The sequence below is a fragment of the Lontra canadensis genome, unplaced genomic scaffold, assembly GCF_010015895.1.
Source record: "Lontra canadensis isolate GAN:19392208 unplaced genomic scaffold, GSC_riverotter_1.0 scaffold55, whole genome shotgun sequence".
NCBI lineage: Eukaryota > Metazoa > Chordata > Mammalia > Carnivora > Mustelidae > Lontra > Lontra canadensis.
In genome coordinates, this window is record NW_022631049.1 from 4,373,235 (window position 1) to 4,397,583 (window position 24,349).

A 24,349-nucleotide genomic window follows, 5' to 3' on the forward strand; every position below is an offset into this window, starting at 1 on the left:
AAAGTATAACATGTCTGCATTAATTAAATATTTTTGGTGGATTTCCCAGTTATGTAAAGGGGTTACCTCTCTTGTAAACAACTGAGGGCTGCATTGTGATCCTTTTCAGACTTCTCCATAGAGCTTTCCTCCTGCTGAGGCTTTAACTTGGATTTCAGGCTAAAATTCTTCATTGATCCCATTGTCCACATAAATATGCAAAATAGCAAACATAATATCTTCAGTATACTTAACTGGGATATACATAGACAAATGGAATATACAACTGGAATATACATACACACGCACAAGATATTTCAATATACTTAACTAAACTGGAAAAGACAAACACTTTATAATACAAAGGTATGTCACTAATTCTTTATACCCCAAACCAAGAGATAATACAACTTATTTGAAGCTTCTCAGCTCCGAGAAAGGTCTTCCCCTAGGACAGAGATTTATGACACTGAGTTTCGCCTTCTAATTGGTATGTCAACACAGAAAAGGTGTTCTCCCAACCGCAAAATACTGTACCGCCTGTGACCTCATAGCCACAGTCAAAAGCAGACCTCTGAAGTCAAATACACCTCGTCCTTCCCCACAACTTCGGACTGGCAGTCTGGGCTGAGACATATAGTCCATGCCCACTTACCGAAAATTCAAGAATTCAGAAAATTCAATTCCCAAGAAAAGTGGAGGACATTCTACTGAGAAAAAGACAAATGATAAATGAAGTAGTTCAGCTCAGTGAAGCTGAGGCATCTGTACAGATTAAACTCCACCTCTGGCATCCTCAACAGGAATGTCCACAGACAACGTGTATACATAATGGCGGCAAATGGTCTCTTTCTGAAAGACCTGTTTGTAACCTCAGAGGAAGATAAAGTGACGCTCACTACAACTATGGCTCGTTGTATTATAATTCTTGGAAAAGGAGTCTTCCTTGCATTATTTAAACGGGAATTCTTGGCTGATGAAAATAATCAGATAATTAAAACCAACAATTAACGAGAAGTGGATCACTATACACTTGGCCTTTTCATTACTAGGTTTGCTCCTAAAATACATTATCCACATTTAACACCTTTTCGGTTGATGGCTGATCACGTGATTTTGCAGATGGTACCTCACTGTGGGCATCGCTTCCTCCATTCTCGGATGTGTTCATGGTCTCCCTAGGGAGGAATCAAAATTGCATATTAAAATAAGGGAAGAAAAATCACGCCTAAACCAGAATAAAGAACACCCCTTCTCATTGATTTCACAAGAAGCTTCATCTCGTTTTTCCCTGATGTGTAATTATTCTCCAGAAGCACTAACTTGGTTTTCGACGTGCCTCCCATCGTGGATTGCAATGTCATATGAATCTCGGAAGCACATTTCCGCAGTCGTTCTATCTTTTGTTCATAATCTTTGAGTGCTCTCCTCATTTCTTGTTGACTCTTCTGGGAAGTCAGCTCTTCACACAGCTCCCGCAAGACACCCATGTGGTGATCTAGCTGGTACAGACTGCCTTCCTCAGAAAAGCAGGCCTGATTGAGGAAATAAAGCAGAAAATGTGCTTCAGATGAGCTTACATGATTAGTCCATAAGGATTAGAAAGTAACAGATGTGTGTGACTTCAACATCACATTCTTTTATAGGCCATCGACTGTGTGCCTGATGTGGTAATGGGCACTGGAGAAACAAAGATGAGGAAGTCAGCCTGAAAGAGATTCACCACAGTCCAGTAATGCAGTGAATGAAACCAGAATTCGTCACCCCAAAATAAGCCTCTTTTTTTTGAAGTGATCTCTCTACCCAACATGAGGCTCAAACTCATGACCTCAAGATCGAGTCACATGCTTTACAGACTGAGCCAGCCAGACAGCCTCCAAAATACACCTTTCTGATGTGAAAATTATTTTGAGCTAAAGGCAATTAAGAAGCAGTAAATTCAGAAAAAGCTCCTTGCTTCCTGCCTAATGGCCAGAAATAAAGTCTCTTTTTATTAGAGACAGACTCTGGTCAGCCCAAAGATAGTACCAGAGGAATCTGCGAACACACCTTGTTAAACTAACCCTTATCTTTGTCTTGTCAATTCTGGTCTCTTTGTCTAAAAGGTATAAAAAATTCCTTCTCTGGCTACTTCTTTGGGTCTTCACTCTCTTGTGAAGGCTCCCGTGTGAACATAACAATTCAATAAAATATGTATGCTTTGTTCCTGCTCGTCTTGGTCAGTTTCATTCTCAGAGACCCTCAAGGGGCGAAAAAACCTTCTTACTCGCCTATAGCAGTCACACACACTATGGGTACCTAGTGTGACAAGTGTTACGATAGAGCCACTGTCTGCCATAAGGAGTCAGAAAAAATCTACCTCACATGTGGGAACCATCAGAGGGAGATGCAGAAAGAACAAGGACAAGTCCCCTAAGTAAAAGCAGAGAGAGGTCCTTCCTACCAGAAGGAACAGACGAGAGGAAAAAGGCTCCAGCTGTTCTAAAACAGCAGCAGTCTAGTGAGCTGGAGGGAGGGCACAGCACAGGAAAAGGGATACCGAAGGCGTGTCCTGCAGCCAGGCTGCCAAGGACCTGCGTGGTCGTCTAAGGACCTTGGAGATGTTCTGAAAGTAAGGGCGAGCCACTGACATAGGATCTGTGGTTCAGCGGGGTCTCTCAGGGGATGGGTCTGGAAGAGGACATGACCATCATCAAATGGGGAGAATAATCTGGGTTGAAGGCAATAGCAACAGTGGTGGAAATGAAGGAAAAGAAGAATTGTTCTAATGAGTAACAGAGGGGGCCTGGCACCAGACTCCATCATGACTGAGCCGGAAGGAAAGGGGATGGGGAGGAGGGGAATTCACAGGCGACACTGCCCTTCCTGACGAACAGACACAAGAGGAAGAAGAGTCTGAAAGGAGATAATATTGAAGGGCTTTAGACACGCCGAATGGCAGGTCTCTGAAGAAGACCGGAGACATCTACTACTCAGAACCTGGAGTGCAGAGGAAAGGACTCAGCTGCAGACAGAAATTTAGGCACTAACATTACAGAGAGGGTTTTATCATTAAAACCAAAGATGGGGAGGGCGCCTGGGTGGCTCAGAGGGTTAAGCCTCTGCCTTCAGCTCAGGTCATGATCTCAGGGTCCTGAGATCAAGCCCCACATGGGGCTCTCTGCTCCGCAGGAAGCCTGTTTCTGCCTGCCTCTCTGCCTACTTGTGATCTCTGTCTGTCAAACAAATAAAAATAAAATCTTTAAAAAAACAAAAACAAAAACAAAGATGGGGAATACCCGCGTGGGTCAGTCGGTTGAGTGTCTACCTTAGGCTCAGGTCGTGGTCCCAGGGTCCTGGGACAGAGCCCCTGGTTGAGCTCCCTGCTTGGCAGGGAATCTGCTTCCTCCTCTCCCTCTGCCCCTCCCCATCACTTGTGCGCACACTCTCTCTCTCTCAGATAAATAAATAACATCTTAAAAAAAAAAAAAGAAAAGAAAAGAAAATGCAGAGGGCATAAAATCCCTGAGAACAGGCATGAAACCAGCCAAAAAATAGAGACTCTCAAAACTAAAACATTAAGACAACAAAATGAAAACAGAGAAATTTGTGGGGCCCCTGGCTGGCTCAGTTAGTAGAGCATGTGACTCTTGATCTTGGGGTTGTGAGTTGGAGCCCTACACTGGGTGCAGAGATTACCTGAAGAGAGAGAAATCTGTGAAGGACACTAGGAAGAAGCTCCCCACTTCCCACCAAAAATAATAAAATAAGGAAAAGCAAAAGAGACTAATATTGGGAGAGTTACAGCAGTAGAAAGTTTAAAGGAAAGAAGAGGGGTCAGTACTGTCAAATAAACAGAAGCAATCATATAGGATGGGGGCCAGAGAGAGGTCATGAGATATGCTTCCCATTTGCTATCTTTCCCCAAAGCAGCAGTTCTAAGGACACCATATCCCCTCAAAATCAACTGTGGCGGGGCGCCTGGGTGGCTCAGTGGGTTGAGCCGCTGCCTTCGGCTCGGGTCATGATCTCAGGGTCCTGGGATCGAGTCCCGCATCGGGTTCTCTGCTCAGCAGGGAGCCTGCTTCCCTCTCTCTCTCTCTGCCTGCCTCTCTGTCTACTTGTGATCTCTGTCTGTCAAATAAATAAATAAAAAATCTTAAAAAAAAAAAAAAAAAATCAACTGTGGCTACTTTAGCAACAGGTGACACATTCAGACACAGAGTCTGAAGGATAGGGGCTACGGAGACATAGCAAGGAAAGTCATGAAATATTAACTCGATGGTGAATTTTTTTCACTTCTACAAAGCAAGCAGCTTTGTAGTTAGAGAAGGAACTGCATAAGGGATAGTCCCCAGGGGATAGACGAGAGGGCTGAAGTAATTTTCAGGGCAGGTTTAATCCCAGGCTAAGTAAGGACACACACAACCATGTAGGATAAACTCCAAAATAATGACAGCACTTAAATGGAAACAGGTGGTTTACCTCATGTTCCTTGATGAGACCCTTGGTCCTCCCTCTGCGAATCAATTTCTTCTCTTTATTTATTTGTTTTTCGAGTCTTGAAATATTGTCACTGAGCTTCTCTTTTTCAATGTCTATTTTCAGTTGTTGAATATACAAAGACATCTCATGATGAAGAGCCTGCAAAAAAAAAAAAAAAAGAAAAGAAAGCCACAGAGGGTCATAGTCACTATGGGAAAAGAATACATTGGAAAGATTTTCATCAAAAACCCAATAAAGGGGCACCTGGATGGCTCAGTGGGTTAAAGCCTCTGCCTTTGGCTCAGGTCATGATCCCAGGGTCCTGGGATCGAGCCCCACATCGGAGTCTCTGCTCGGCAGGGAGCCTGCTTCCTCCTCTCTCTCTCTCTCTCTCTGCCTGCCTCTCTGCCTATTTGTGATCGCTGTCTGTCAAATAAATAAATAAAATCTTTAAAAAAATACCACCATAAAAATATTTGTAGTAACAAAGGATAGAAAGGGAGTTTAAGCAGCATTCTGGTTCATCCTTGTGTCTTCAGGGAGGACGTTTTAAACTATATCAGACCCAGAAAGGAACTTTCTTTTTCTTCCTAACAACTAAAAATGTGTGTTAGCTGAACGACACCGTTAAAACAGAAAGTGAGACTCAGACTGAGAAAACACATAGACAAAATGCATAGCTGAGCCTATGGAAAAACAGCATGGAACTATACTGTGTCTTCGGGATGGGATTCTGAAGTAGCGAAAAAAGGACAGAAGGGAAACATTGTGGAAATATCAATAAAGTACAAACTGAATAATGAATAGATATTAATGCATGAATTGTGACAAAGGTAGCATATTAATGTAAGGTGAGAACAGTAGGAGAAACTAGGCATGGGGTATACCAGAACTCTCTGTACTATCTTTGTAATAATTCTGTGAATCTAAAATTGTTCTAAAATTTAAAAGTTTATTTTAAAATGTGTCTTAAGAGCACCTTAAACAGTAGACATTCAATTATATTACTTTATTTTCTCTGTCTCCAGGCACACACACTGAATACTAATCACCCTTTTCTGAACACAATCTCTGTGGCAGAGGCTTTAGATAAATCCTTGCAATAATCCTGCCGAGTAGTTGGGGTTATCCCCATTTTATCAGTGAAGTTCCTAGAAGTTAAACAACTTACCCAGGGTCATAGCTCTTGAATCTAGGTCTGTCTGCCACCAACGCCCATGCCTATTTCTCTAGGAAAGAGAGTGTGTATGTATGTGTGTGTGTGTGTGTATGTATTGATATGTTGTCTCAGTCAGGATCCAACTAGGGACCCAGGAAACACTAAGTATTTAACTCAGAGTGAATTAAATGCCACCAATGCCCATGCCTATTTCACTAGGAAACTGTGTGTGTGTGTGTGTGTGTGTGTGTGTGTGTGTGTGTGTTGATACATTGTGTCTCAGTAAGGATCCAACTAGGGACCCAGGAAACATTAAGTATTTAACTCAGAGTGAATTAGATGCAGGGAACTGGTGAGGCAAGGGACGAAAGAGCAGAGAAGCCAGAGAAGGGACTGGAAGGTGATCTGGAGATGAGCCCAGCCGCCAGGCTGTTCCTCCCATGGGGCTGGAGGCTTCAGGCAAGCCCAGACAGAAGGGTCACCAGAAGCTGGAACTCTGGAACCCGCAGCCAGGGGAAGACACAGCCGCCAGGAACTCTCCCTTCTCCCCCTCCATCACCCTGTAATCTCTAAACCGTGTTGTCACTGGCTGAACACAGAAGCCAGTTGGGCCCTGGGCACCGCAGGATTGACCTCACCGTGATACCAAGCACACGGGGACACTAACAGTGACCGAGCACAGACAGGCCCCAGGGTTGGCTCTACCAGAGGAAGCCCAGACACATGTGCATGTCTTTACCTCCCACTTGGTGCAGGCACCTCTACTCTCTTCTTCCAAAGACAGCTTCACACCCTCAGGTACGTTATTTTTCAGTTCTTCAACAGCCTTCAGATACTTGGCCAGACTTTTAGAATTAAGAATTATTAGTGCTTCCTAGAAAAGAGAATACAAATGAGAACATGAAAGCCTCATTCTACTGCCAAGTCCTCAAAGCTCATTTTGGTAGGTCTTTAGCACAATTAGGAAAAGACTTTTTTTTTTTTTTTTAAAGATTTTAATTATTTATTTGACAGAAAGAGATCACAAGTAGGCAGAGAGGCAGGCAGAGAGAGATGGGAAAGCAGGCTCCCAGCTGAACAGAGAGCCCAATGCGGGGCTCGATCCCAGGACCCTGAGATCATGACCTGAGCCAAAAACAGAGGTTTTAACCCACTGAGCCACCCAGGCGCCCCACAGGAAAAGACTTTTTGAAGACAATAAAGATTTAGGGGAGACTTTTTGTAAAGTAAGGTTGACATCCCTTTCGCATCTCTTGAATTATTTTGAAAAGAATTGCAAGATACTTATTATTCAAATGTAGTCAGACATTTGAGAACCACATAAAGACTTCCTTAGGATATTCAGGATGACTTCTGTTACCCTCTGATAAATAATTAAGAGGATTATTGGGCAGGGTAACGAGCCACTGGCGCTGTTTCCTCTAAGGTTCTTAAATACTAGTGAGTGGAGGACCATACTTCCTTGACAATACCATATGAAGAACATGGTGGCTTGTATTAGAGATTTGTGTTGCAGTAAGACACAATTTATAGCAGGGTTAACAGGAAAATATTTCATCTTGTGCATAAGGCATTTTTATGCTGCCATGAGTCAACATTACCTTATTGTCAACTTTAAAGTTTTGCCCAGGGCCAACCACACTGGCAGTCCTGCCCCAGCTGTAGACAGAGATGCGTCTGCCCCTTATCTCACGCTTACCTGCTCGCAGGGAGTAGTTACCTGGCAATTACCTGGCAGAAACCTAGTTAATTAGCAAATGACAGAACAAAGAATAGTCTAGGGCTTGCGAAAGAGGCAGAAAACCTACAGGAGACAGAAGACTAAAGTAATTCTAGGGAATAAGGCAATTCAGCCGGGTGGGAATTCGCTGAGGCCCTCACAGCATCTGCTACGGCCCTCCTGCAGAAAAGGTATGGTGCTGAGCCCCAGGGCCCTCCTCCACGACCTCCTCGAGGCCTGCGAGATTTATGGCCTAGGGAGGCACTAACCCACATGCTGGCAGGAGGCTCCTACTACTCATGTCTCCCTGGAGACCCAAGGTCTCAGGGCACGACCTGGCAGGGCAGGTGTCTTGCTTCTGTTTGAAAACAGATCTACTTTACTAAATGCCAGAGAAAAAAGGCGGGGGAGGAGGGGGAATCCCTGCCTCAGATTCCAAAAGGCAAACGGTCAGAAAGAGGAAAACGGTGTCAGCCCAACACCTCTAACTCCCCGTCTCTGGAGGAGAAGGGGCCTGCAGCCTTCATGTCTCCTCTGCCTTCTGTCTCTCCTGAGCGGACCCTATCAGCATCCTGACATGCAGCCCAGTGGTTATTACGAAAAGCACTGAGAACCACTGACTCTATAAGGTCAGTTTAGTACTCTCAGCAACCTGGGAATAGAAGCGGCAAAAGCCTATAGAGGGAACCAGTCAAAGGGGGTGACTAGCAACGTGTGCACAGCACAGATCAGGCAGAGGGGGTTCTGAGGTCATGGGAAAAGCAGTGTCGAGATGGCTGATAACAGGGCCCCGTCTCGTTCACAATCCAGAAAGCAACACAGGGAATGAGGCCCAGAAAAGTGAAGGAGGCCACAATGAGACTAAAAAGAGGCTCCTTCTCCCAAAAAAGTGTGGGGGTAACCCCCCCACAGGTGCCTAACGCATTTTAAATGTTCAGCAAGTGTATGAAATGTTGAATAAAGGAATGAGCGGAAGGATACCCAACAATCAACCTCTCCAATGTGTCCAGGGGTAGAGCCTTGTCTTACTTTTACTTCCTATCCCCCCAAGCACCTGCCCTGTGTTAATGACCAGCGACTCTCGGGTTTGCACACATCTTCGGCCCCCTCTCAAGCCAGGAAAAAGCAACCTGAAACTGCCTCCAACCAGAACAACATCACTGGGTCTTGAACTACTGTCAGCATTAGGTCCACATAGAACTTTTATCAATGCATTTTAATAATAAAAGTGCTATTTCACCTTCAGAGAATTTTACCTATCCCAAGAGCCTTTACTGGCCTCATTTTCATTTAAAGTCTCACAATGAACTTGGTAGCTGGCATTATTTTACCCGTTTCACTGATGTGAAAAGCAAGAGAAATTAAATCCATGCTCCCTATCATAGAATCAGCTGTGCTCTCGACGCACCACCCCTGAGTCCACTCGGCAGGTCTATAATAAAATTTAAATTGAAAAAATCATTCATGTTGATGTCTATTTTTAATAGTTTCTGGGAACAGCGTCTAAAACTGGGAAGTTTTGTCAAGTTACCATAACTTTGTAACAACAGGGATGAAAATACCTCGATTTCAAATGAGACAGGTAGCCAATAATAAAGAGCCTACATCTGATGGCAGAGAAGTCCCACCTTGTATTTTGAAATTAGTCCGCTCTGGCTTTCTCGTTGTCCAAGTAATTGCTCAGCCCTTGTCATGTAGGAGTCGAGCTCCTTCTGTGATGCTTCCATCTTCAGCCTGACATCCAGGTTGAACTCGGTATCAGCTGAGTTTTTTAACGCAGCAACTAATTTTACCATACTGATCTGCAGAAACAAAAAAAAATTCTCAACGCCTGACCCAGCTGTTCAGTAAATCATAAATTAATAAATATATTCTTTGAGTAGTAACTCTTAAATTCCCACTAGATATAAAAATAGCCTATTTATTATATTGGTATTTTCTAATATGCTCTGAATTGTTTAAAATACATATATAAAATGCAAAAGTAGTATTTTATAAAACACGGCTCATGTCTAGGGCAACCCCTCCCTCTCTTCCCCATCCTCCCACCGACCACTCACTTTTAAAGACAAATTCATTAACTAGGAAATATTAAAGAGAGACCTGAACTTTCTCTTTGGCTTCTTGAATCTTTGTCTGATGCCCAACTGTGAGAACATGTTGAAGGGACTCCTGGCTTGAAATATTTTGTACATCCATTTGTAAGATATCTTCAGTTCTAGACACAAGCTCCTCATACATAGAGCCTTTGGCAATAAGGTGCTATTAAAACAAAGTGAGACCATGATAAAAATTCTGATTAAATTTTAAACATTGGCCTTAATCTCATCACAAAATCATAAAAATGAGATAAATCCCAAATGAGACAAATCTGTACTCTAGAAATGTTATTTTAAAAATTCATTTTGAAACTTTGTATCAGTACAGACTGAGAAACATAGGCTTTTACAGATTATTCTTTATACAGTAAGCATGTCAATAAACTAAAGCCTAGAAGTAATGCAACGCCAATTGACAGAAAATAAGTTGAGAGAATAGTAATAAACTTTAAAATGAAGTTGTTCTAAGTCAAATCAGTTGGAAGGAAATACAATAACCGTTACTAAAGAAAATGACTACTGGAAAATAAATCTTTTTAAAACTATGCTTTCTACCACATACTAAAAATAAATTTCAGATGGATCAGAAAGTTACATATGAAATAGGAAACTATGAAACAAAAGAAATTATCCATAAAAACTAACATACTCTCTCTGGGTATGAAGCAACTTTTCGGGGGTAAGAGTAGAAACATAAACACGAAGATTTTCTATGTAAAATAAAATAAACAACCTAAAAGTCCACGAATTGGTAAAAATATATGCCATACAAATGAAAATGTGTCATGACTCAAAGAGCTTATAAATTCAATAAGAGAAGTACCAAGATCCCCCCCAATTCAGAAAACACATAAACAGATAATTTACAGAAACAAATGGTTGAATAATACATAACAGATAGTTCAACCTTACATGTAATAAAATAAGTACAAATTAATAACAAGGTACTGCTTTTCAATTATCAAATCAGCAAAAAAAATTAATCACAACTCAAGGATGGTATGAGTATGATAATATAGAAATCACACTTTGATATCAACTAGATAAATGCTGATTTTATTTATCTTAGAGCAGTGGGATCATGGTAATTTTTATTTTCTTTATTCTTTTGTGCAATATTTAAATGTCCTACACTGAATGTACTACATTCATTTATCATTTTAATGTTTTTCTCTTTTTCATTATTAAAGTAACAAAAGCTCACATTAAAAAACTCAGAAATGGAAAGGTACAGAATGTAAATGAAAAGCTTCTCTTCTTCCCCATTCTTCCCTTTGTGGCCATTTAAGTCAATCATTCATACATTCATTTTAAAAATACTTGGTTTGCATCTACTAGGCAACAGGAATTGTGCTATGAGTGGGACATAATACAGGATCAACACAGAATTAGTTCTCTGTTTATCTTTACACACATTTTTCTATGGATATAAAAGCATGAAGTATAAAATGCAATTGTTTTATCCTCAACGTCACTCATTCTCAGGGAAATACAAATCAAAACTATGATGAAATACCATCTCACAACTGTCAGAATGGCTAAAATTAACACAAGAGACAACAGGTGATGGCAAGGATAAAGGGGAACCCTCTTACACTGTTGGTGGGAATGCAAACTGGTGCAGCCATTCTGGAAAAGAGCATGGAACTTCCTCAAAAAGCCAAAAGAAGAACTACCCTACAATCCAGCAATTGCACTATTAGGTATTTACCCAAAGGATACAAAAATACACATTCGGAGGGGTACATGCACCCCAATGTTTATAGCAGCATTATCAACAATAGCCAAACTATGGAAAGAATCCAAATGTCCACCGACCGATGAATGGGTAAAGATGTTGTATTTATACAATGGAATTACTCATCCATCAAAAAGAATGAAATCTTGCCATTTGCAACAAGTGGATGAAGCTACAGTGTATTAGGCTATGCAGAATAAGTCAATCAGAGAAAGACAAATACCACATGATTTCATTCATATGTGGAATTTAAGAAACAAAACAGATGAACATTTGGGAAGGTGCAAAAAGACAGAGGGGGAAAACAAATTATAAGAGGCTTTTTTTTTTTTTTTAAGATTTTATTTATTTATTTGATAGATCTCAAGTAGCCAGAGAGGCAGGCAGAGAGAGAGGGAAGCAGGCTCCCTGCTGAGCAGAAAGCCCCATGCGGGGCTTAATCCCAGGATCCTGAGACCATGACCTGAGCAGAAGGCAGAGGCTTAACACACTGAGCCACCCAGGCACCCCAAGAGACTCTTAACTACATAGAACAAACAGGGTTGATGGAGGGAGTTGGGTGGGGGATGGGCTAGATGGGAGATGGGTATTAAGGAGGGCACTTGTGATGATGAGCACTCGGTGTTCCATGTAAATGATGAACTGCTGAACTCTATTTCTGAAATTAATACTGAACTGTATGTCAACTAACTAGAATTTAAATTTAAAAAAAACAACCGTTTTAAAAACCATTTTAAAAAATCACATCACCGGGGCGCCTGGGTGGCTCAGTGGGTTAAGCCGCTGCCTTCGGCTCAGGTCATGATCTCAGGGTCCTGGGATCGAGTCCCACATTGGGCTCTCTGCTCAGCAGGGAGCCTACTTCCCTCTCTCTCTCTCTGCCTGCCTCTCCATCTACTTGTGATCTCTCTCTGTCAAATAAATAAATAAAAATCTTAAAAAAAAAAAAAATCACATCACCTATACTGCACAGCAATTCGCATTTCTTTTTTTTCCCTTAAGATTTATTTATTTATTTGACAGAGAAACAGCATGAGAGGGAACACAAGCTGGGGGAGTAGGAGAAAGAGAAGCAGACTCCCAGATGAGCAGGGAGGCTGATGTGGGGCTCAATCCCAGGACTGCGGGATCATAACCTGAGCCGAAGGCAAATGCTTAACGACTGAACCACCCAGGAGCCCCAGCAATTTGTTTTGTTTTTGTTTTTGTTTTTTAATTTTATTTATATGACAGAGAGAGACAAAGCGAGCAAGGGAACACAAGGAGGGGGAGTGGGAGAGAGAGAAGCAGACTTCCCGCCGAGCATGGAGCCCCATGAGGGGCCTGATCCCAGGGCCCTGGGATCATGACACGAGCTGAAGGCAGACGCTTAACAACTGAGCCACCCAGATGCCCCGCAATTTGCATTTCTTTATGCACCATATATCTTGCTCTAATAAAGATCTATTTAATTCCTTGTTAACATAAATATATTCCAGTATGTTTGTATTTTCATTGTTTACAGAAGGCTTTAAAATATTGAATTTCTCATTCCTCACTCATTTCTTTCACTAAAATAAATTCTAGTTATAGCAAATAAATAAATATAAAAATAAAATAAAAATAAATAAAAGCACTGACAGATGGCACAGGTAACTTTTTTTTAATATTTACAAAGCAATAAAAAATACCATTCTGGGGCGCCTGGGTGGCTCAGTGGGTTAAGCCTCTGCCTTCAGCTCAGGTCATGATCCCAGAGTCCTGGGATGGAGCCCCACATCGGACTCTGCTCAGTGGGGAGCCTGCTTCCCCCTCTCTCTCTGCCTGCCTCTCTGCCTACTTGTGATCTCTGTCAAATAATAAAATCCTTTTTTAAAAAACCATTATTATAAACCATGAAAACACAAAGTGCTATATATACACCTTCAAGAAAGGCAGGTTAAAAAAAAAATAATTATATAAATATTCCTTTATTCCAGGAACTTTCCATCTTGTTGTAATTTATGACATGCTCCATAAGTTTTATAGCTGAGCGGGAACTCAGTAAAAACCTCAATTGTAACTTCTTTCCCAGGAGAACTGAATGATATTAAAACATACTCTTGCCTCATTGCTTTTCAATGAGTTGAACTGCCAGAGAATAAAGACAGAGAGGTTTTAACAACATCCGTCACCCTCCCTGCATCAAGGAAGGAAGGCAAAGTGGTTTAATCAGTGGGTAAGCTTTCCAAGCACAGATCCTATAATCTCTTACACTCACAGTGCACTGACCTAGCTGACATTCTGTAGCTGGGAAAATTAGTTCAAGAATTGAGAGTCATAAGGTAGTATTGGTGGTCTCCTAACCTATTCTCTGTCTTCAAGCAAAATCACAGCAAATAATCCAGGGATGACAATCCATGCAATTATTAAAACTCTGAACAAAGAAAACTCAAACAGTCCTATTACTACTTTTTTTTTTTTTTAAAGATTTTATTTATTTAGAAATAGAGAGAATGAGCAGGGTCGGGGGGGGCCAGGGAGAGAGGGAGAAAGAATCTCAAGCAGACTCTCCACTGAACACAGAGCCCAGGAAAAGGCTCCATCCCATGACCCTAAGATCATGACCTGAGCTGAAATCAAGAGTCAGACACTCAACTGAGTCACCCAGGCACCCCCTATTACTACTTACTTTAAAACTGTATTTATCTTTTTTTTTTTTTTTTTTTTTTTAGGATTTTATTTACTCACCTGAGACAGAGAGATACAGAGAAAGGGAGCATGAGCAGGGGGAGGGAGAGGGAGAAGCAGACTCCCCACTGAGCCAGGAGCCTGATGCGGGGCTCGATCCCAGGACCCTGGGATCATGACCTGAGCTGAAGGCAGAGGCTTAACCATCTGGGCCACCCAGGCGCCCCCAAACCTTGTATTTATCTTAATAGTTAAGTCCACAACCATGAAATCTATCCTTTTAATACTTTTACACTCCTACCTGCAAACGTTCTTCCACTGAGGCATCGACACCCTCTTGACATCTCAGAAGCTCCAAAAGAGGTTCGGTTTCTGCCCCCCAGATTTCCACTTGTCCAATGAGTTTTTCCACCTCTTCAGCCACTTGAAATTGCCCTGTGAATTCATTTTCTTTTTCACGTTCTTCCCCGGCCTGCAACAGTCACAATTATCGCTAAGAACAACATGTATATTATAAAAGAATTTGCAGTTAAAAAAAGAAAGTTATGTATTTTTTTTCCTGAAGACATCTAATTCAACCCATTTTAGTAACTCAAAACCTAGTTTTGGGACAATGATAATAGCACTTTATGATCGTATTAATCACCTTAGAAAGCAAAAATTTTGTTCACATATATTTCCTTTTTTTAAAAAGATTTTATTGATTTCTGAGAGAGAGACAGCACGAGCATGGGGACGGGGCAGAGGGAGAAGCAGATGTCCCAATGAGCAGGGAGTCCGCATGGGGCTTGATCCCAAGACCTTGGGATCTTGAACTGAGCTGAAGGCAGATGCTTCAGCAACTGAGCCACCCAGGTGCTCCATGTACACATATATTTTCTTTTATTTTTTTATTTTATTATTTTTTTAAAGATTTTATTTATTTATTTGACAGAGAGAGATCACAAGTAGGCAGCGAGGCAGACAGAGAGAGAGAGAGGAGGAAGCAGGCTCATTGGCTGAGCAGAGAGCCCGAACCCCGTGGGGCTCAATCCCAGGACCCTGAGATCATGACCCGAGCCGAAGGCAGCGTCTTAACCCACGGAGCCACCCAGGCGCCCCATACACATATATTTTCTTAATGAGAATATCATTCCTATCATTTATTTACTATCATCTCCACTTTACAGATAAAAAGATTAAAGGTTAGGAAATTAGGGTAAACGACTCTGCGCAACAGTAGCTGTGAAACATCACCAGGAAGAGACTTGGAATCCAGCTTCAACACAATGAAGCCTTGTCCCATTAATCATCTCTCAGTAGCCTGTACACTGTTATGCTGCAGCTTTATACCTTACATGATAGATCCGTTCGTAAAGTTGTTGTTAATCGACTGTATCTTAAATGTTTTAGAAGAAAATAGCATTCCACATTCTTACATTCTAAAAGCATACTGTACAATTTCAGATCTTTCAAGACTATCTCTCATCAGGTCTCCTTATGGTGGGAAACACTGGCACTCCATCTGGGCCACTGGCCAAAGCCAGTGAAAACTTACTTCAAGTGAAGTTGGATCCATTATTATTTGGAAGGGGGCACATTTCGCAAATCCCAGGTATTATATCTTACATGTGTGTAATTATTTCTTTGTTCCTTTTCCGTAGTCTTGTCTATAATTGTCTATAATCTAAATCATTGTCCAAATTATCCAACAAAACAAGAAATAAAGATTATATTGTCCCCCATTGTACAGAAAGGAAGCAAGATACAGGCCAGGGACTAGACCAAAGCTGGGCAGTCCCTGAGCATAAGTCAGAAATCATCTGAAGAAAATATCAACTCTGTTTCCATAGCCTAGATGTCATGGCTGCTTCTGCATGCCTGTGAAAGTCCTCAGCGAGTAAGAGACACAGACTTGGACACTGAAAGCTCCTTCATGGAGGGATCCACTTACACATTCTAGTGGAAAATGACCATGCTTTAAATGTTATCCAATAATTACATTTACCACTGTTTCAACAATATGCCCTTATCAAAAGAAAAATAGCCAAGTTGGGGCGCCTAGGTGGCTCTGTCAGTTAAGCATCCGACTCTTGATTTCAGTGCAGGTCTTGATCTCAGGGTCATGAGGTCAAGCCCTGCACTGGGCTCCATGCATGGAGCCTACTTAAAAAAACTTTTTTTAAATCACCAAGTTATTTCTATATACAAATGAAATCTATAAAATATGACTATTTTACCTTTATATTCTGATTATGATTTTCAGGAAGTTCTACTGACACATCTCTTGAAAAATCAACAGTTGGTTTTCCTTCTTTAGGTAGCTGAGTATTTTCGGAATTTTCAAAAGCAGGCTGATCCTGTTTTTTTATAAGTGGAAGGTTCATCTCCTATAAATGTCATGAAATTTAAAGCCCATATTTTTTATGTGAAGTTATATTATTACCAACAATAAATGGACATAATATATTCAATGTATTTCTGGGATTTATCACTTAATAACAGTGTTATAAAGAATGAGTATTTCCCAAAAAAAACCCTGTCTCAAATTACTAAGAAACAATAATTTAATCATTTAAATTAAAAAATTATTTATTAAAGGTCTGCTTTTATAAGGCACTTTGCTAACTATAAAGCTATATAAAGCTTGGCATATGTTCTCAAGAAACTTGAAATCGGTAGGCAAAAATGCTTATGTTATTCTATTAATAGTAAATGAATTTCAACTAGAAAGCGATATATTACTTTTCCACACAAAAACCTGCACATAAACGTTCACAGCAACATTATTAGTAATAGTCAAAAAGATGGAAAGAAGCCAGTGTGCATGAACTGATCAATGAATAAGTAAAATGTTGGGTATCCATACAACAGATTATTATTTGCCATAAAAAGAAATGGAAGTACTGATACATGCTACAACACAGATGAACCTTGAAAACATTATGCTAAGTAGAAAAAGGCAAGAAACACAAGACCAGATATTACATGATCCCATCGGAGGGAAATATCCAGAATAGGCAAATGTACTGAGACATAAAGTGGATTAGTGGCTGCTGAGGAGGCTGGGAGAAGGTGGAAGTGACTACTAAGGGGTACAGAGCTTCCTTAGGAGGTGACAAAAATGCTCAAAAATTTGAGATGGTGATGGCCACACAACTCTGAAAATACTCAACACCGCTGAGTTACACCCTTCAAATGAGTGACCTGTACAGCATGGGAGTTATAGCTCAATGAAACTGTTACCAAAAAACAAAAACAAAACCAAAAAAACTTACAAGCTGAGTTTTGGTAATAAACTTTCTCCATCTTTTATTCAGTCTTCTCAGTTCTTTAGAAATAGATGATCCAACTACATCATTACTGACTTGAATCAGGAAATTTCCCACTTCGTTTAAAGTAGTATGTTCTACATTCCATTGGGATAGTGTCTCAAAGGGCACCTACACAACACAGAAGAAACACATTTTAATGACATTAACACTTGTCTTTCCATTATCCAGAAGAGACCTATTACTAAGGTTGATTCTAAGCCAAAGTGAGTGTGAGGTTCTTAGGGATTCTGAGCCTTCCCTGCTGGACTAGCTCTTCATTCCTGATCACTAATTGGCAGACACCAGCTGCCTGTCATCACTTCTGGTCCTAAACTTTTAGGAAACATCTGATGTTCTTTCTTTCTTTCTTCCTTTCTTTTTTAAGATTTTATTTATTTATTTATTTGAGAGAGAGAGAGAGAGAGAGAGAGAGAGCGCGAGCACGCACAGAGGGACAGGGAGAGGGAGAAGCAAACTCCCTGCTGATCAGGGAGCCCGATGTGGGACTCCATCCTGGGATCCCTGGATCATGACCTGAGCCAAAGGCAGACACTTAACCAACTGAAATACCCAGGCACCCCTGATGTTCTATCTTTCTTAAGTGGTTAATGAACTTGGAGCAAAGGTTCTCAAGCACTTATCAGTTCATGGTCCCCTAAATGTCTCAGTAATTTTTTCATAGAGTCCCTAGGCCAGATTTATCTTAAAGGTCTTATTTTCAAGTAGGTGGGTCCAAACCACTTAGTAGTTATTTGCTGCATGGTGCCCAACAGACTGATCGTGTGTCTCCTTCAAATGTTAAATTATCTTGAAAGTCCTCTTTGGCAGCTCAGGACACCTCAGCACAGAGTTTGGGAACTGCAAGGATTAATGTGTTACTTTTCTCAGTTATGTGAATTTTCATAAAAGATCTTTAATGGATGGAGGTAGAGAGTATAATGCTAAAGCAAAGTCAGTCAGTCAGAGAAAGACAAAAACCATATGATTACACTCATATGTGGAATTTAAGAAACAAATGAGCTAAGGGACAAAGAGAGAGAGAGAGATGGGAGGAACCAAGACACAGACTCTTAACTATAGAGAACAAACTGATGGCCACTAGAGGGAAGGTAATTGGGGGGATGGGAGAAATAGGTGAGGAAGATTAAGGAGTGAATTTGTCCTTATGAGCACTAGGTGCCGTGCGCAAGTGTTGAATCACTACATTGTACAAATGAAATTAATATTACACAGTATGTTAACCGACTAAAATTTAAATAAAAACTTTTTAAAAAATCTTTAAACACATGAGTGTTGAAAGTCAAAGACTGAGATTTGTAGTATCCTACAGGGAACAGGGAGAATGACTCACTAACCCCTCAAATATTCTTCCTGCATTCCTACATGTATCACAAATTTTACTTTCATATAAACAGTCTGTTTTCAGCTGAGTAACTTTAGTTTCTATTTGGAAAATGTTTAACCTGTCTATGTCTATTCGCAACAGGGAAAAACAAATGAAAGAAAGAAAAGCTTCCTCAAAGAATAATCATAAAACAGATTATTACATGACTAGCAAATGAAAAGAATAATGAATGACACTGAAATTTCTTCCATGCCTCTCCACATAAGTCTAAGGTATTTTCATTTTCTTCCTCTAGAAACTCAGAGATTTTAGAGCTGAAATGTATTCAACCAAATGGAAAAATAAAACTTTTTAAAATATCAACTTTAGTTAAATGTATCTATAAGCTATCAAATACTCCAAGTCTTCTATTTTCTTTCCAAAGAACTTAGCAATATATCTTTCAAAAACTACACTGTGTGTGTGTTTAACACCTATAATGAGGAGAAAACTTCCTTTTGGCAATTATATTAGAAAGAAACTACACTCTTTCCAATACCTTAAAGAATTTTTCCAAGAGTCATGTTTACTTTCCCTGGCCTCTCATTGTTGGATTGAAAATGAGGATCTCCAAACAAAATGGAAAAAAAAAAAAAAAAGAAAAAAAGTAAAACTGAGGAGGTACCATTAGACTGAAAATACCTCTTTAATCTGTTCCTTCTTTGTCTCCTCAAAACAAGCCTTGAGTAAGCGAAGTTTTTCCATATAAGTAGCCCAACATGTCAGAACTTTTTGTAGAGTGGATTTCACATTATATATATATTTTTTATACATACAAACATTATATTCCACCATGGTATATTCTTTACTAATATCCTGATATTCACCAGCTATAATGTTAACAAAACAAGAAAGTAATCTCAGAAAACAGTTTATTATTAATAAAAATCATACTCTTAAGAAAAATACTTGTATATTAATTGACAGTGTTGAAATAAATAAATACTCAATAATATTAAAAGTGAATGCAAGGGTTTAAAAAAAAAAAAACAAACCAATATGTAAAACCAATTCCTAAAACATGAAGGTATAAAGTAAGCAAAACAGATAAAATGCTATTTTTAAGTGATGGTCATTCCATCAAAAAGTAACTGTACAGCTTTACCTAAATTCTTATGGATTTCTTCACATTTCTGAAAGGAAGTTTCAAGTTGAGCTAGGAATTCTTTTTCTTCGATAAATTTCTGGGAGGGAAAGGAAAAAAATACATTGACAGTTTTTTTACTATTTAAAATGTGCCATGATATCCAGATAGAGACATAAATATTGATGAAACACGTAGGCACCAAAATTTCTTTAAGGCCTAAATACTGTATATTTGGGTAGAAAAGAAGAGCAGGTCATGAAGAAAGACAGTTAAGACCTAAGAAATAGAAGTAGGAGCATGAACACTACGCACGTATGAGACCTGACAAAGTTTATCTTACTGTAGTGATAGAGTTCTAGAGTGGTTTTCCTCCTGCAGGAAAAGACAAGTGAAGTACAGAATTTTCAAAATCTCCTGTTTCATGTATTTATTAATATTGCATAATTTATATCAGTTTCTCTTATTTTGCACATTTTATTAATACTGAATAATTTTTATTAGACATATTAGAGTATGCTATAAATAGTTACCACACGTCACATAAAAACATTTGAGACACTGCCATTAGTCAAATTATGTGTCCTACGCAAGCAAACTCTGCTATGGAAAAATACAGAGTTAACTAAAAACTCCTATTTATTGTGCACTTATTAGGCCTCAATGGTATGATTACTTAAATGGAAAAATGAAAAATCAAATAAAGCAAAAGAAAGAAAGATATTCAAAACCTAGTCTAATTTAGAATGATGCCTCCTATTCGGGAATGTATAGTGTTTAAATCATTCACTGTAAATAAATCTCTCTTCAACATGTTTTTCAATTTTTGCACTGCAACATACAATCCTGGATTTTTCTTTTTGGGCTCTCATTCCACAAAGAAGGGAACAGAAAGAATGATAAGTCCTAACTGTAGATATGACATTTCTAGGATGCTTTTAATTTACAGATGACCATGTATATATTTAAGTCATTGCAACATTTTTTCCCTATAAATTGCAAGAGCTAAACCCCCTCTCCAAGAAAAGCTTCAAGACAAAATATACTGTCTTTCCCACTCTTACAATTTGAAAGGCTAAGACAAAATGTTCTAAGAAAAAAACTAATTTTTGAATGAAACCATGAATCTGAGTGGGAAAAAAATATTAAACAAGTGAAAGTTGGAACTGTTAACAGAAATAACGTTGAAACATCTTCCAACTATTATGTTAATTAGCCTGGCTAACCGACTCTCCGCTGGTAAGGTAAATAATGCTGTTTTCTCTTTCTTCCTTCTCCCACTGTCTGTTTATGTGACTACCTATACTTCTGTTCTCCAGGCAATTTTAAGTTAATGAAAGCTACCAAGAAAACTCATCTCAAAACCTGAAAAGGGGAAGGGAAACTGTGCCAAGGAAAAATGCAAACCCAGCTCCCAGACATGGAGAATACTCGTCTATGACACAAAGTAAAAAGCTTACATGCCAGTCTTCCAGCAACAATTCCACAGATTCTTTGTTCCCATATTTGATGTTCCAAACATCCAACTTTAATTTGACTTCATCTAGCAAACCAAGAACTGAGCACTTATAGTAATGAAATTCTAGACGTGGAATGAATTTTTTCCCCGAAATGTTGTTGATTCTGGAAAATATTGCAGGTTTTAGAGTTTAACTTAATATTATTCCCCGAATGCGAGACAATCTGTTTGGCATTTCTAAAAATATTGGGTCTTTGGCTTTTTATTTTAAACACATGGAACTCAGATGTATCCTCAAATCTTTTTTTTTTTTTTTTTTTTTTTAAAGTAAGCTCTACTACGCCCAATATGGAGCTTGAACTCAGGACCCTGAGATCAGGAGTCACATGCTCTACCAACCAGGGCAGTCAGGTGCCCCAACTCTTCTTTTTTTTAAAAAACAAAACAAAACAAACAAACAGAAAAACCCAAAATAAAACAAACATTGTGGCTAAATATAAAACAACTCCTCCTGAGACAAAAACATCTAACAGAACATTTTCTGAACAAACGATTCCCCTATTTAAAAAATCCTACAATAAATGTTAATCTCCAAAATATTCTACTCAGTTTATAAACTTTTCTATAACTGAACTCAACTATAATTTCAACATTTACATATTCAAACAGCTTTCATTATTAAAGCTAACGCCCTCTCATTATCATTCTAGTAAGTTACTTATGAATGATGAGAAAAGAAGAGCGGAGGTGGACAACCATGAGTTCAATAATCTCTCTGTTTATCCTATTTTGGAGTTTACAGAGTGCTTTCAAATACCGCCTCCCATTTCACCCAGTATCCCTGTGAGACATGAACCGGGTGATTATCGTCTTCCTGTATTTACAAATGAGGCACACCCTCAGAAAGACAGTAAAGTCATCACAACTCCGATATGGAGCTCAGTTCCTGACTCCACATTCAGAACTTTGCCCATCACCATCATCTGCTGAGAGAGGAAGCATGGTTAGCATGATATAATGTTACTATCACCCAGAACCTGAAGGTACTATTCATCAAGATTTCAAGAATACTTGTTAGAAAGTATCGAAAAATGTGTCATTTTCTGGTCCCTGCAGCCTCGTGTTAGCGCTCAAACATGAATGGTCTCAGCAGTGGTGAAGGTAAAGTGTTACAAACCGTCCTTTCATTTCCTCCAATTTCTTAGGTGGTACCGGTGGCAAATGTTCATCTCCATTTTCAAATGCCAGAAGAGTATTGGAATGACAATCACGTTTATCCATCAGACTCTGGAAGGAAATTCAGCAGGACATGAACCAGACTTCTTACCACTCGTTGTAACTGGGGGTTTGTTCATCTCATTTGCTCTGGGCATGTCTTTTTCCCCCAAAAAATCATAAAGCCGTTACTTTTTTTTAACTAAAACTTTGCGAATGAGTATTTTCATCGTAAGTGCTTTAAACTGGAACATTTTACAGAGAGGCAGACTGTAGTTTCTTCGGTAAAAGCATTATCGAAATCTTTTATTTTTGGATTTCTTTTCCACTCCTTTGTGGGTTCACATGCTATAATTGTCACATATCAAATTCCTTCAGGCCACTTTACTGAGAACTCAATCTCTCACATTTTAAACCAGTCTCCTCCCTCCTTTTTGGTCAAGCTTTTCAATTGCTTTAGAACTGACTAGACTCTACCTTATTGTTTCCAGCTTGAACTAGCAGAATGCCCATGAAAAAAGTGAAGGTATCTGTGGCTCCCAAAAATCCCCAAGGGAATCGTTCTGAACCATCCTCAAATACCCACTGTATTTCCTTCCCTTCTCCCTAGGACAGTCTTCCTCAAGAACAGTCCCTAACAAAGCATAGATTTTTCCATGTTTCTTTTTTATATTCTAACCTTGATTAAAGTCATTTTCTCCTGTATTAGAGCCATGGCTGCACAGTAATCCTGGGAAGCGGGCAAATCTTCATCTATAAGCTCCTCTATCTTCTGGAGCCAGGCTTCAATTTGACATAGCGGTGAGGGCAAGGCATGATTCAGCTCTGTTTCCCACATATTAATCTGAAAAAACAAAAATCTGTGCTTCAGTCGACGCTCTTCTAAAGTTTACTTCTTTGGGGATACCTGGATGGCTCAGTCAGTTGAGCAACTGATTCTTGGTTTTGACTCTGGTCTCAGGGTGGTGAGATCGAGCCCCACCACACGCTCCACACTCAGTGGGGGGGTCTGCTTGGGATTCTCTCCCCCATCCTCTACATCTCCCCCTCCCTCACTCGCACATCCTCTCTCTCTCTCTCTCAAATAAATAAATAAAGCTCTTGCTTTCTCAGCCTTCCCACCACTCCGTGCACACAGAGGAGTCACACAAACGCCAACTACTTATTTCTCCAAACACTGACTGCACTCCCAAGGTGTTCAGTCTTGCTGTCCCTTCCACCTGGATCTTTTCCCCACTAAGGACCCTCAGAACTCACTCCCGAATGGATTGACTGGTTTGTTCATTCATTCATTCATTCACTCACTCATTCATTCCACAAACATTTATTAACAATCTATTTTGCTAATAGCTGATAGAGCTATAAAAATCTTCCAGAAAGGAGAAGGGGCATGTGGTGGTTGCACACCATAGAGTACATACAGCAATTAGACACAAATTAGATGTACATTGGAACAGTGGAGCATTTTAAATATACGTGCTCAAAAATTTAAGAAACAGAATAACATATAACATCGATTTACGTAATTTACAAATACATGAGCATACAAATATAATATGTATTTTGCGAGGACATACAGAACAAAAAGATTCACCTTAAGCACATCACAATAGTGGCCTAGGGAGAAAGGGAAATGGAAGGAGGGCATGGGTCTTGAAGGAAACACAAATTAAACAAGTAAATAAAAGTAAGAGTAGGGCCTTGCCCAAATCCAAGTGCCAAGAAGGGAAGAGTAAGTAACACAACACTCAATATCTAAGGGTCAATCAGATAAATATAAAAACAGAAAAACAAAAAACTACAAGTCTTGCCTGAAGCATGTAGTGGGGAAAGCAAAGTACATGGTTACAGTTAACTGAGGTCAGCAATATAACAGAGCCAAACATAGGGGCCCAGGGAAGACCCTGGAATAACACTGATTATGATGCAGGGAATTCTTTTCTTTTCTTTTTTTTTTTTTTAATTTTTAATTATTTTTTGTCTTTCAAATTTTTATTTAAATTCCAGTTCGTTAATATTCAGTGTAATATCAGCTTCAGGTGGAGACTTTAGTGATTCATTATTTAACATACAACACCCACTGCTCATCTCAAGTGCCCTCCTTAA

At 39.6% G+C, this 24,349-nt stretch overlaps 1 protein-coding gene across 1 annotated transcript in view; it reads right to left on the minus strand.

The window, feature by feature from the left end:
* SYNE2 (spectrin repeat containing nuclear envelope protein 2) overlaps positions 1 to 24,349 on the minus strand; it is a 332,142-nt gene that overhangs the window by 201,958 nt on the left and 105,835 nt on the right. The window contains 15 exon segments of the mRNA XM_032875225.1: positions 67 to 167; positions 1,109 to 1,157; positions 1,303 to 1,514; positions 4,444 to 4,602; positions 6,342 to 6,476; positions 8,951 to 9,124; positions 9,426 to 9,584; positions 14,110 to 14,280; positions 16,028 to 16,177; positions 17,066 to 17,230; positions 19,128 to 19,315; positions 19,591 to 19,669; positions 21,030 to 21,192; positions 22,206 to 22,315; positions 22,923 to 23,087. Of these exon segments, the coding sequence (XP_032731116.1) occupies positions 67 to 167; positions 1,109 to 1,157; positions 1,303 to 1,514; positions 4,444 to 4,602; positions 6,342 to 6,476; positions 8,951 to 9,124; positions 9,426 to 9,584; positions 14,110 to 14,280; positions 16,028 to 16,177; positions 17,066 to 17,230; positions 19,128 to 19,315; positions 19,591 to 19,669; positions 21,030 to 21,192; positions 22,206 to 22,315; positions 22,923 to 23,087 (2,180 nt within the window).